The sequence below is a fragment of the Salvelinus alpinus genome, chromosome 9, assembly GCF_045679555.1.
Source record: "Salvelinus alpinus chromosome 9, SLU_Salpinus.1, whole genome shotgun sequence".
NCBI classification, from domain to species: Eukaryota; Metazoa; Chordata; class Actinopteri; order Salmoniformes; family Salmonidae; genus Salvelinus; species Salvelinus alpinus.
Window position 1 is genome coordinate 76,561,088 of NC_092094.1, and position 14,519 is coordinate 76,575,606.

At 41.4% G+C, this 14,519-nt stretch overlaps 1 protein-coding gene across 2 annotated transcripts in view; it reads left to right on the plus strand.

Annotated features, from left to right (window-relative positions):
* The first annotated feature begins 4,372 nt into the window (after positions 1–4,372).
* Positions 4,373–14,519, plus strand: part of LOC139530640 (frizzled-3-like) — a 31,063-nt gene continuing 20,916 nt past the window's right edge. Inside the window, exons 1-3 of one of the 2 annotated variants that reach the window (XM_071327226.1) lie at positions 4,386–4,519; positions 6,024–6,118; positions 6,778–7,421. In XM_071327226.1, the coding sequence (XP_071183327.1) occupies positions 7,182–7,421 (240 nt within the window). In that variant the 5' untranslated portion in view covers positions 4,386–4,519; positions 6,024–6,118; positions 6,778–7,181. Of the gene's footprint in view, positions 4,520–6,023; positions 6,119–6,777; positions 7,422–14,519 lie in introns of both variants that reach the window. The other variant, XM_071327225.1, reaches the window with a different exon arrangement.

Sequence of the window (14,519 nt, forward strand, 5' to 3'; positions counted from 1 at the left end):
TGCTACTGAGTAACCAGCTAATATTTATATTTCAAGTTTAGCCAACTTGGATCTATTTGCTAACAAAGTAGAACAGTTTGTTCTACCTTGTTATGAACACACCCTTCTGTCCATCTCCCAACTGTTTGAACGGCATGCTAGCCTGTCAGATATTGAAATCAAGTGGTCTACCTTATTTCTCAAAATGAGTATGAATATTATTGCACATTTATAAAACACAGACTAGACAGCTGGTATAACAGTCTTTGGCTAAAATGCTGCTAGAGGTACGTGGTACTGCAATGCAGCGCATGACAAACTGAGCATTAATTTTCCAAAATTGATACTCCTGTTTTAGTAGTCTGCTCTCGTGCAATTTGAGGAGTTGAGACATAAACGGGTATCTTTAGAGGTTAACTTATCCTCTATTACAGTAAAAAATAATATCTCGTCTTTCGGTGTCCATATGACTGATTCTGTTGGACCAAACCTCAAATGCAAATAGTGACTAGCAAGTTGAAACCACTTGTCACAGTGTGAATGAAGTGATCTCTCGTCTTTGTTGTTGTGAGTGGCAGGGAGAGGGGCTTGGTGTGTGTGTGTGTAAGGTGAAGGTGCAGTCACAGCAGATGGAGCGAAGAAAACGAGACCAAAAAGGCATGAGAACAAGCGGACATAAACGCTCATAAAAACTAAAAATAAACATGATACTTTTTGCGATACAGGCATTTGGAATATCGCGCAAAAACACTATTTCAAATTAATTCAATATAATCGCCCAGCCCTACTTGATATATGTAGGAATATAGCAATAGCCTGCCCGAGAAGGGTTCTGTGGTTCAATATCAACTGTCTTGAATTGCATCCTCTCCTATCCTCCAGTTTTTTTCCTGATGGTGCATATGAAGGAAAGGAAACGGGGAGAGGAAACCACTTTAGAGTACTGAGACGCGCCCTGAGAGTTTGTTTCAGGCGTAGCTGGGGGGGTGCTCACATTCCCCAACACCAGGCAGAAGCGATCAGCTCAGCGCTGATGCGGTTAATCTGGGGCTGGGTTAAATCGAGCAGGGTGTAATCTTTGCATGCAAGGCTAATCCCCCAAACCGAGGGGAAAATCAATATTGACATAAGGAGGTGACTGACACTATAAAGCGGGTTACCTGTGCGTGCCCGGCTGAAGGTTGTCCCTCCAGGGCTGCTGTAGCTGAAAGGTGTCCCTCCAGGGCTGCTGTATGTTGTTGATACTACAGTAGTAGTACTACAATGTGGCTTTGGAGTGATAAGTTAATGTAAGGCTACTCATCAAGATGAGCTGGATTTCAGAGTTTAAACCCTGGTGGATTGTCTGGATTGTGCTCTATCAGAATGTGGTTCATTTATGTTTTGTGTATAAGAGTTGGGGCAATATCCTATTTATTCAGTAAATGAAGTAAATTTCAATTAAGTTTTAATACTTTTTTTTTTTTAAACATGAGTGGAATTTCATTTCACCTCCTGAAATAAACTGAATTGATCTACAGTAAGCGTACATATTCCTTTATTTATATGACGCCGACAAAAACAATAAACAATCCAAAACAACCGTGAGGCTAAAGGGCTATGTGCCACAAACAAAGTTAACTTCCCACAAAGACAGGTGGGAAAAAGGGCTACCTAAGTATGGTTCTCAATCAGAAACAACGATAGACAGCTATTCCTGATTGAGAACCCTACCCGGCCAAAACATAGAAATACAAATAATAGAACTAAAGAACATAGAATACCCACCCCAATTCACACCCTGACCAAACCAAATAGAGACATAAAAAGGCTCTCTAAGGTCAGGGCGTGACAGCCTAATGCATTTAAACTCAGTTTTTCACAATTCCTGACATTTAATCCTAGTAAAAATTCCCAGTCTTAGGCCAGTTAGGATCACCACTTTATTTTATGAATGTGAAATGTCAGAATATTTTTCATATTTCTTCCATCACATTCCCAGTGGGTCAGAAGTTTACATACACTCAATTAGTATTTGGTAGCATTGCCTTTAAATTGTTTAACTTGGGTCAATCGTTTTGGGTAGCCTTCCACAAGCTTCCCACAATAAGTTGGGTGAATTTTGGCCCATTCCTCCTGACAGACCTGGTGTAACTGAGTCAGGTTTGTAGGCCTCTTTGCTCGCACGGGCTTTTTCAGTTCTGCCCACAAATGTTCTATAGGATTGAGGTCAGGGCTTTGTGATGGCCACTCCAATACCTTGACTTTGTTGTCCTTAAGCCATTTAAGGGTCCATTTGGAAGACCCAGAGTTTAAACCCTGGTGGATTGTCTGGACTTTTGTACCAAGCTTTAACTTCCTGACTGATGTCTTGAGATGTTGCTTCAATATATCCACATCATTTTCCTACCTCATGATGCCATCTATTTTGTGAAGTGCACCAGTCCCTCCTGCAGCAAAGCACCCCCACAACATGATACTGCCACCCCCGGGCTTCACGGTTAGGATGGTGTTCTTCGGCTTGCAAGCCTCCACATTTTTCCTCCAAACATAACGATGGTCATTATAGCCAAACAGTTCTATTTGTTTCATCAGACCAGAGGACATTTCTCCAAAAATTACGACCTTTGTCCCTATGTGCAGTTGCAAACCGTAGTCTGGCTTTTTAATGACGGTTTTGGAGCAGTGGCTTCTTCCTTGCTGAGCGGCCTTTCAGGTTATGTCGATATAGGACTTGTTTTACTGTGGATATTGATACTTTTGTACCTGTTTCCTCCAACATCTTCACAAGGTCCTTTGCTGTTGTTCTGGGATTGATTTGCACTTTTCGCACCAAAGTACGTTCATTTCCAGGAGACAGAACGCGTCTCCTTCCTGAGCGGTATGATGGCTGCGTGGTCCCATGGTGTTTATACTTGCGTACTATTGTTTGTACTGATGAACGTGGTACCTTCAGGCGTTTGGAAATTGCTCCCAAGGATGAACCAGACTTGTGGAGGTATACCATTTCTTTTCTGAGGTCTTGGCTGATTTCTTTTGATTTTTCCATGTCAAGCAAAGAGGCACTGTGTTTGAAGGTAGGCCTTGAAATACATCCACAGGTACACCTCCAATTGACTCAAATAATGTCAATTAGCCTATCAGAAGCTTCTAAAGCCATGACATCATTTTCTGGAATTTTCCAAGCTGTTTAAAGGCACAGTCAATTTAGTGTATGTTAACTTCTGATCCACTGAAATTGTGATACAGTGAGTTATAAGTTAAATAATCTGTCTGTAAACAATTGTTGGAAAAATTACTTGTGTCATGCACAAAGTAGATGTCCTAACCGACTTGCCAAAACTATAGTTTAACAAGAAATTTGAGGAGTTGTTGAAAAAGGAGTTTTAATGACTCCAACCTAAGTGTATGTAAACTTCCGACTTCAACTGTATGATGGTTTTTGGTTTCCTGAGGTATTTGTACCAGAAGTTGCATCAGCTTTGTTTTTGTTGATTTTATGTCACACTGATCAATGTGTTCAAAGTTTTTTATATATATATATTAAATCTGCTTCAAATGAATGTTTACTATTTGACTAATCATTGCTATCCTCAGAATTCCTTGACTGGAAAGAAATGCACAGCACAATCTCACACACACATCACTAGTGATGGGGGGGATTGTTACTGTTACATATCGGGATATTATTTTTGATGATATATGGTATTGTTTTGACTATTTTGCCATTTTTATTTCAGCACTAGTTGGCTATACCCACATCAAAACTTCATAGCTCATTCATAGCTCATTCATAGCTTTTTCTCCATCTTTTTAAAAAGGGAGCCAATTTGTTTTCAGCACTTTTATTTCCATGTCTGATCAACAATTAATTACGGCTCTTTCTTCTCCCAAACATATGGTGAGCTATATGTTTGGAACATCGAAAAATCATAGTATTGAATCTCAATACATATAGAATCATGAGAATCGCAATACATATCATATCGGTATCAAAGTATCTTAATAATATATTGTGAGGTCCCTGGCAATTCCCAGCCCTACACATCACGAGTTTCCATCATAGGCTGTACTGCCTATTGTTGAGTAGGCTTACAACTGCAATAAATAAATACAAATCATATTGTGGGCTTTAGGCCTACTCACATATTTTACCTTGGGTGTGCTCTCCACATTACTGTTTGTTTACCTTACACTGAGTGTTGGCATTGGTGTGATGGCTGTAGGGGATGGGAATTTTCATCTCTATTCTGCAGCCTATTATGCAACCATGAATAAATGCACAGTATATATAACATTGGACATGATGTTAATTATATTTGGATTTCTCTATGATATATATAATCAATTGAACTGATTGATGATCATTTTGCATAATGCAGTCAGTTGGCTCTTATTGCGCTGCGCGCTCTCACTCAAAGCGCGCGTCCGGGAATAGATAATTGAATGGATTTACAAGCACAGCAGCAGCGACAGAGAGAGCGAGGTGCTTATGTGTGTATTGTAACTGGAATAAACAGCGGCGAAGAGCACTGCAGATCAAGCATAATTCAAATTGAAGGTGAAGTTTAGCTTTTTCTATGTGTGTGCAAACGGGCTTGAAAAATTACATGTTTCTACGAAGCGTTTGTTCGTGTTATATCTTGGAAGATTTTGTCACACTGACAATTTTTTTTTTTTTGAGGTACAGTAGCGACAGGTTTTAATAACTGCTACAACGTCACCATATCACGTTTGCGAGTTAGGTATCGTATACAATGTAAGAATTACGAAACAATTATTTCATTCCTGTCAAAAAACAAATGGTAGCGTTAGCTCAGCTAGCTAACGGTAGGTGTTCGACTCGAGACACGTTGGTGAGCGAGGCTGTAGGTCAGGAGATTGTCAGAATTGTCTTGGGGCTAACGTTAGCAGGGATGTTTTTGGCTAGATAGAAAAACAATGTTCCACTGTATGGTTGCATTGTATTTTGTTGGTATTAACCAGCGTATCTAACGTTACATTATTATACACTCACTGAGGTTGCTGTATAGATTTACAGTTTAAATTGCATTTCTTTGCGACACCAGTGACATAGTAATCAACCCGTGATACTAACATTACGAGAGCATGTTAGTTGCCCGGCCAACCTCACACAACCGTGCGGCTAGGGGGTGGGTAGGCATCTATGGTCAGTTTGCAGGGGTTAAATTCTATTGAAAAGAGTGGAAATTCAAGACGAGGAAACATGCTTTGCTAGGCATAATAGATTGACTCGACTGGAAGGGCGTGTGCGCAGCTGTTTAGTGGCAAATGAACGCCCCACAAACAAGGTTATACTGCAAAAATTTATATAAATTGCTCTGTAAAGAAACCACTAGCGACATTGGACGACTGACACCTACAGGCCTGTAGACCTATTGGACAGTATCATGTTGAAAATGTAATTAAGTGACAGTAATCCAATCCTGACAAATGTATTTCCTAATAAATCACTGAGTGTACAAAACATTAAGAACACCTTCCTATTATTGAGTTGCAGTTCTTGACACACACCGGTGTGCCTTGCACCTACTACCATACCCCTGTCAAAGGCACTTAATTTTTATTTTTTTTCACCTTTATTTAACCAGGTAGGCCAGATGAGAACAGGTTCTCATTTACAACTGCGACCTGGCCAAGATGAAGCAAAGCAGTGCGACCAAAAACAACAGCGTTACACATGGGATAAACAATCATACAGTCAATAGCACAATAGGAAATCTGTATACAGTGTGTGCAAATGAAGTAAGGAGGTAAGGCAATAAAAAGGCCAATAGTGGTGAAGCAATTACAATTTAGCAATTTACACTGGAGTGATATATGTGCAGACGAGGATGTGCAGGTAGAAATACTGGTGTGCAAAAGAGCAGAAAAACAAAACAAATATGGAGATGAGGTAGGTAGTTGGTTGGATTGGCTATTTACAGATGGGCTGTGTACAGCTGCAGCGATCTGTAAGCTGCTCTGACAGCTGACACTTAAAGTTAGTGAGGGAGATATGAGTCTCCAACTTCAGTGATATTTTTTTTTGCAATTCGTTCCAGTCATTGGCAGCAGAGAACTGGAAGGAAAGGTGCCAAAGGAGATGTTGGCTTTGGGGATGACCAGTGAGATATACCTGCTGGAGCTCGTGCTACGGGTGGGTGTTGCTATGGTGACCAGTGAGCTGAGATAAGGCGGAGCATTACCTAGCAAGGACTTATAGATGACCTACAGCCAGTGGGTTTTGCGACGAATATGTAGCGAGGACCAGCCAACGAGAGCATACAGGTCGCAGTGGTGGGTAGTATATGGGGCTTTGGTGACAAATCTTTTCTTGCCCATTCACCCTATGAATTGGCACACCTACACATGTCTCACGGCTTAAAAATATATATTTTTTACCTGTCTCCTCCCCTTCATCTACACTGATTTTAAGTGGATTTAACATGTGACATCAATAAGGGATCATAGCTTTCACCTGGATTCACCTGGTCTGTCTGTCATGGAAAGAGCAGGTGTTCCTAATGTATTGTACACTCAGTTGCTGTAAGCCTATGTTTAGCTGTTTTCGCCCTTATCAATAACCTAGAAGTAGCTTAGATGTTTCAATTGAAAATGTAATATAAGTGACTGTAATAATAATGTAATAACTACAGCATTAAGTCTATTGAATCAGATATGTTGAAGATCTATGGGGACTTGTGTAAATGAGAGATGGGGATGTTGTTTTTCAACTCCCTGGCTCTTGTCACTTATACACATTTAGAGGACTTTCTTGCCACTTGTCTTACCATTCTTTTGTATTTGAACTTGTAGGTCTTGCTTGATGTGTTACTCGGCCGTTGGACGTTCTTTGAAGAAACACTGAAGACTTTCAATAGGCAGTTTCTCATTTTCTTTAATTGGAGAGAAGAACAGAGGACCATAGCTGTGCTGGAGGTGGGGGGGGGAGGAGACGGTGGAACATCTAGGCTGATGATCTCAGCCCTCCAGCGGGTACAGATCCAGCAAGAGAGGGCCTGGAGGAGTGAGGCTGGCTGTGTGGTTCCCGTAGCCAGGCAGGGTGCATTCTCTGGGGGATGGAAGCAGCAGGACTCCCCTGTGAGCTCCACAGATCTCCAGGGTGTGATTGTGGAGAAGAATAATAGCCCCGCTGTTCTCTAATCCCTCATCTCCTCTCTTCATCCCTCTCTCCCCCTACCCTGCTTTGTGAATTGAGGATGAGTGTGAGGTGGGGCTCGCACAGAGACAGGGTCATGTCTAGGTCACTCTTCTTCCTCTTCCTCTGGTCCCTCTGCTCACCCTGTCTGTCTATCCATGCGGAGACAGCAGAGAGTCACAGTACGTTTACCTGTGAGCCAATAGGACTACGGATGTGCCAGGACCTGCCTTACAACACCACCTTCATGCCCAACAACCTCAACCACTACGACCAGCAGACGGCCGCGCTCGCCATGGAGGTACTGACTATAGCTGTGTGTGTGTGTGTGTGCATGCATGTGTACCTGACGGTCTTTGCGTTTGTGTGTGTATGTGCTTTGCTGTTGCTCCAAAGGGATCCTGGTTTCTGAATAGAGAGTGGTGTGAGGTTGTAATAGATTTGATTTGTAATAGAGTTTTGTGTCTGTCTGCTGTGGCTTGGAGGGCATGTGTCATGCAGTATTTTCTGATTTGATGACTCGTGTTTGTGTGTGCATCATCTGCTAGTCACTCTGTTTAGAAAGCCATTACAGTATGTTAACGTTATGGCGTACGGTTATATCTCCAGCCTTTTAATCATGCCCTCATCTGTTTTGTTACCCATCGCCTTAGTACACGTGTATAGCTTCCAAAAACCATCTTCCTGTAGCTCTTAATCTTTGGCCTTCTTTTATGGCCTCTCAATAAATCTAGTTGTAGCATGATGAGGATGACCTTACTCATATTTTGCTGCAGCAAAATCTGGTGCAGAAATTCCCAGAACAGCTGTTCCTCATCTTCAGATTATTTTGCCCACATCAGAATCAACCGAAACATCACAGGGAAGAAGAAGGAAAAACATGCTGTGCTTTCTTTTCTGCTTATTCAATCATTGAGCATTTTTGTTGAATTTTATCAACATATATTAATGTGAGGATTTAAATAAACATCTGTTGTTGAACTTTATTTAACCTAGTAAAGAAGTAACCTAAGCCCTACCCTTCAGCCCCGGAAGGCAGCTTTACAAAATGCAGTTGTTGCAACAGGAGGAGCTGCAATGTGAGACTGTGCTAGTTCTCACTCCCAGTCACTCTGGCAGCATCAGTGGAGAGGTTCTGGTTGTGAGAATCCGCAAAGGAAATTGAATAATATCCCTCACCGGACACTGGCTATACCCGCTCTGATTCATTGTGTGTGTGGAGAATGATGCCACGTACTTTGTCTATGCTTCTGTGTTAGTCTAAGTAATGCCTCTTGCCGCAGGAAGCTGCTTCATCATGTTTTACATGAACAACAACGGTCATTAGCAGGCAGGATAATCCATAGTGACTCCTAGCCGACACACAGCCTGGTCTCTCTCCTCTCTCTCTCAGAGACACACACACAGAGCCCAGTCAGCAGCACATGGTTTCCCTGAGGGGACTGAGCCCTGGTGTTAACCGCACCATGCTTCAGTATTACCATGCCTCAGCCATCTGGACAGAACATAATTTCAGCTGTAAACCAACCTACTGTATTTTCCTGTGTGCGCATGCGTGTCTGTGTGGCTGGCTTACATCTGTCTCACAAAACCGAGTGTAAGCCCTGCCTTTAGTGAACCACATCCAATTACTGCAACAGAAAAAGCATGTTATATCAAGTAGAGCTGTAGCCCTGGCTGGTACAGGGCTACTTTTGTATGTTTCTATGAGGCCCTGGTACTGTGCTGTTTCCTGTGTGATTGACAACAGGTCCAATGGTGCCAGCTGACATTATTCACCAGTGCTAACTAGCCACTAATCTGCCCCACCGCCCCACAATGGAACGATTGATTCTCAGCGCAGAATGATTCTCCCTCACCCGATACTGCAGTCAATTAAGCCTGGGGGGAAGGAGATGGGAGAGAAAGGGAAAGGGCTGTAGAGAAAGAGGGAAAGAGTGTGTGAATGGGCAAATTAGCTTTTGAGTCACAACAGAGCACCCAATGTAATAACCCACGAAACTCCCCCTTCACACACATGATGACATCACTCTGGAGCTGGTCTGGTCTGACAATTTTTTTTAATGAATAATAATGGATTGGATTTATGTGGTGGCACCCCCTTTCCCCTCTAATAATAACCCTGTACAAGAGAGAGGTAGGTGAGACCTGAGCTAAGGAATTCACCCCCTGAGAGAGAGTGCAGGAGGTAGGATGGAAGAACGGGAGAGTATGTGTGTGTTTTTAATGTAAGGGAGCGGGTGAGTGGGATTGAAAGAGAACATGTCTCAGACTCTGGAAGAGAGAGAGAGCAGTGTGTGGGAGGTCTGTCTCTACCAGGGCCCCATGGTGGTGATCTTTTCTGTGTTTGTCTCTCTCCCAGCATGGGATCCTGGCTGTCTCTCAGCCCCAGACTCTACTATGCTGATTTAATCAACTACACTAAAACCTGGGACCACCACTGGGCAATCACGTCCTCCAAAACACACAGACACAATGTTACTGGGCCCTGTTGGTTGGCACGGCTGCTGATGCATTGGGTGATTACGCCATTCAAAGTCTGTCGGCGAAAAGAAGGGAAGCCTTTAGTATTTAGTCTTAAAAGCCGTAATTATTTTGCTGGTTCTATAGAGTGTTGTTGAAATGCAGAGAAACAATCAGAATAGCAAAGCATTTCCACTCACAGCCTTCACCGGAGACAGACAGTTTGGTGGGATAATGCCAGTTAGCCTAGCGTAGTGAGTGGAGTAGTCTATCCATGCATCCATCCATCTATACTGTGTAGGCTAGTAGTAACTTAATGCTAGCTGGTAGCTGTATCCTATATGGTGATGGTGACTTATCCTCTGTCGGTAGAGTGCCAAGTGCTGCTAAGTGCAGAGTAGAGCTGAGCAGCCCCCTGTTAAAAAGCATGCATTTATGTATGGATAACCTACAGTGCATTCGGATAGTATTCAGTCCTGTTGACTTTTTCCACATTTTGTTACGTTACAGCCTTATTACATTGTTCCCCCCCCCCCCCATCAATCTACACACAATACCCCATAATGACAAAGCAAAAACCATTTGCAAACATTTCTAAAAACCTGCTTTCGCTTTGTCATTATGTGGTATTGTGTGTAGATTGATGAGGGGTGGGCAATGTTATGTTATAGCCTTGTTATTACGATGTGGAAAAAGTCAAGGGGTCTGAATACTTTCTGAATGCGCTGTATATACCATATATATGATATACTGTGTGTGTGTACACGCGTGCGCACACATACTACTATTCAAACGTTTGGGGTCACTTAGAAATGTCCTTGTTTTTGAAAGAAAATCACTTTTTTTGTCCATTTAAAATAACTTAAAATGTATCAGAAATACAGTGTAGACATTGTTAATGTTGTAAATGGCTATTGTAGAATAGCTATTATGGAATATCTACATAGGCGTACAGAGGCCAAGAAACTGAAGATCTCATACAACGCTGTGTACTATTCCCTTCACAGAACAGTGCAAACTGTCTCTAACCAGAATAGAAAGAGGAGTCGGAGGCCCCGGTGCACAACTGAGCAAGAGGACAAGTACATTAGAGTATCTAGTTTAAGAAGCAGATGCCTCACTAGTCCTCAACTAGCAGCTTCATTAAATAGATTAAACATTAAACAGTGTCTGTGTTCTTTTGCCAATGTTAATCTTTTATTTTCGTTGGCCAGTCTGAGATATGGCTTTTTCTTTGCAACTCTGCCTAGAAGGCCAGCATCCCAGAGTCGCCTCTTCACTGTTAACGTTGAGACTGTTGTTTTGCGTAACGATGTTTCGAGGGTGACTTGTCTATGTGCAGAGGGTCCCTGGTTCAAGTCCAGGTTGGGGCGAGGGGAGGTACAGAATAAATACTGTTACAAAGTCTGATCCCATATCCTACACCTCCCCTCTACCTTCTTCATGCCTCTCCTGGGGAAACGGTTAGAGGCCTCAGGAATGCTTATGTCTCCTTAATGCTCGTCGTCTGTGCAACATGAGACAGCGGATGGATTATAATCACTTACAATGTATGACATATCCTTCACATTTAGTGGTGCTATCACACTGGCCAGCTAATTCAACTATTTGGTTGATGAACAGGTGTACACCGCAATAGTGTCGCAAATATAGAGTAATCTAGGGTTTCGACATACTATATGGTTACACATATGGTTACCATACTATAATTTATGCAGCCTTGAAAGGCATCAACATGGGCGAACGAGAGGCTGCCAGCAATGTATAGAAATCGCTTTCTATGGGTACAAACCTTTTTCTCCGACTACAAATCGCTTTCTACCGTGATAACTTTTTTTCTATGTGTGAGAACTTCGTCTTTTTCTTGTCGTCAAATCCCTGCCAAAAGTCAGGTGACCTGAGCGCTTCCAAATATGGAGTTGTAGGTTTGCCATACCTGTCATGTTTGCGCATATTTTTCCTATGTACAAAACTTTAAGGCAGTCATTTTACTTAAGGCCCTCGATTTACAAATACCAATCAAAAGCTGTTTGTGGATAGTGAATTGTGTTTGTGGTAGAGGTCGACCGATTAATCGGAATGGCCGATTTAATTAGGGCCGATTTCAAGTTTTCATAACAATCGGTCATTTTGGACGCAGATTTTGCCGTTTTATTTTTATTTTACTTATTTATTTATTTTTACACCTTTATTTAACTAGGCAAGTCAGTTAAGAACACATTCTTATTTTCAATGACTGCCTAGGAACGGTGGGTTAACTGCCTTGTTCAGGGGCAGAACGACAGATTTTTACCTTGTCAGCTCAGGGATTCAATCTTGCAACCTTACGGTTAACTAGTCCAACGCTCTAACCACCTGCCTCACGAGGAGCCCGCCTGTTACGCGAATGCAGTAAGAAGCTAAGGTAAGTTGCTAGTTAGCATTGAACTTATCTTATAAAAAACAATCAATCAATCATAATCACTAGTTATAACTACACATGGTTGATGATATTACTAGTTTATCTAGCGTGTCCTGCGTTGCATATAATCGATGCGCATTCGCGGAAAAGGACTGTCGTTGCTCCAACGTGTACCTAACCATAAACATCAATGCCTTTCTTAAAATCAATACACAGAAGTATATATTTTTAAACCTGCATATTTAGCTAAAAGAAATCCAGGTTAGCAGGCAATATTAACCAGGTGAAATTGTCACTTCTCTTGCGTTCATTGCACGCAGAGTCAAGGTATATGCAACAGTTTGGGCCGCCTGGCTCATTGCGAACTAATTTGCCAGAATTTTACGTAATTATGACATAACATTGAAGGTTGTGCAATTGTTAGTGGAATTAAATAATTCCTCTAATATACTCATTAATTAAATTCAATCTGTCTATTTATAAGAATTTGTAAGATACTTATTAACATAAAATAGACAGGATACAGTCATGTTAAAATTAGATAATAGTGTTTATTCTCGGAGCACGCTGTTATTTGATAATAAACACAGGCTTATATACAAGATATGACGTCATAGGTTACAGAATAAGTCTCATTGTCCTGACAAATAGAAAACAGGTTCAAAAGTTCATTCCAACTTCACAGCACACACACATGACACATAATATAATCAATTATCCTGAAGGCTCACTATAATTTATTACCACTTTAGCAGACAACTCAAGATAATGGAAGACCTAAAAAGTTACCCACAGCCTTATCTAAACATCTCAGGGCTAAGTTGGGTCAGTTCAACCATAGTTTAACGACCCTTTCTGCTTATTTTATGACCCACAACACAAATCTCTTTTCACCAGGCGTGCAGAGTTCAATTAGTTGTATCTAAAGCTAGAATTTGTTTTAACTATTTATTAACAAAATTCCTAACAGCAATGTAACAGGAATATTTAGACTTATGGATGCCACCCGTTAGATAAAATACGGAACGGTTCCGTATTTCACTGAAAGAATAAACGTTTTGTTTTTGAGATGATAGTTTCTGGATTTGACCATATTAATGACCTAAGGCTCGTATTTCTGTGTAATTATTTTATAATTAAGTCTATGATTTGATAGAGCAGTCTGACTGAGCGATGGTAGGAACCAGCAGGCTCGTAAGCATTCATTCAAACAGAACTTTCGTGCGTTTTGCCAGCAGCTCAGCTCTTCTCTTTGCTTCAAGCATTGCGCTGTTTATGACTTCAAGCCTATCAACTCCCGAGATTAGGCTGGTGTAACCGATGTGAAATGGCTAGCTAGTTAGCGGGGTGCGCGCTAATAGCGTTTCAAACGTCACTCGCTCTGAGACTTGGAGTAGTTGTTCCCCTAGCTCTGCATGGGTAACGCTGCTTCGAGGGTGGCTGTTGTCGATGTGTTCCTGGTTCGAGCCCAGGTAGCCGCGAGGAGAGGGATGGAAGCTATACTGTTACACTAGCAATACTAAAGTGCCTATAAGAACATCCAGTAGTCAAAGGTATATGAAATACAAATTGTATAGAGAGAAATAGTCCTAGAATTGCTATAGTAACTACAACCTAAAACTTCTTACCTGGGAATATTGAAGACTCATGTTAAAAGGAACCACCAGCTTTCATATGTTCTCATGTTCTGAGCAAGGAACTTAAACGTTAGCTTTCTTACATGGCACATATTGCACTTTTACTTTCTTCTCCAACACTTTGTTTTTGCATTATTTTAACCAAATTTAACATGTTTCATTATTTATTTGAGGCTAAATTGATTTTTATTGATGTATTATATTAAGTTAAAATCAGTGTTCATTCAGTATGGTTGTAATTGTCATTATTACAAATAAATAAATAAATAAAATCGGCCGATTTTAATTGGTATCGGCTTTTTTTGGTCCTCCAATAATCGGCATCGGTATCGGCGTTGAAAAATCATAATCGGTCGACCTCTAGTTTGTGGATAGCGATTTACATTTGTGGATTGGTGATTTACATTTGAATACATTTGGCATGATATTGATCCCATACATTGAGTAGGAGTTGTGATGGTGCTTTGCTGGTGAAACTGTCAGTGATTTTATTTACAATTCAAGGCACACTTAACCAGCATGGCTACCACAGCATTCTGCAGCGATTCGCCATCCCATCTGGCTTAGTTCCACGATCATTTGTTTTTCAACAGGACAATGACCCAACACACCTCCAGGCTGTGTAAGGGCTATTTCATCAAGGAGGAGAGTGATGGAGTGCTGCATCAGATGTCCTGGCTTCCACAGTCACCCTACCTCAACCCAATTGAGATGGTTTGGGATGAGTTGGACCGCAGAGTTAAGGAAAAGCAGCCAACAAGTGCTCAGCATATGTGGGAACTCCTTCAAGACTGTTGGAAAAGCATTCCAGGTGAAGCTGGTTGAAAGAATACCAAGAGTGTGCAAAGCTGTCATCAAGGCAAAGGGTGGCTACTTTGAAGAATCTGAAATATAATAT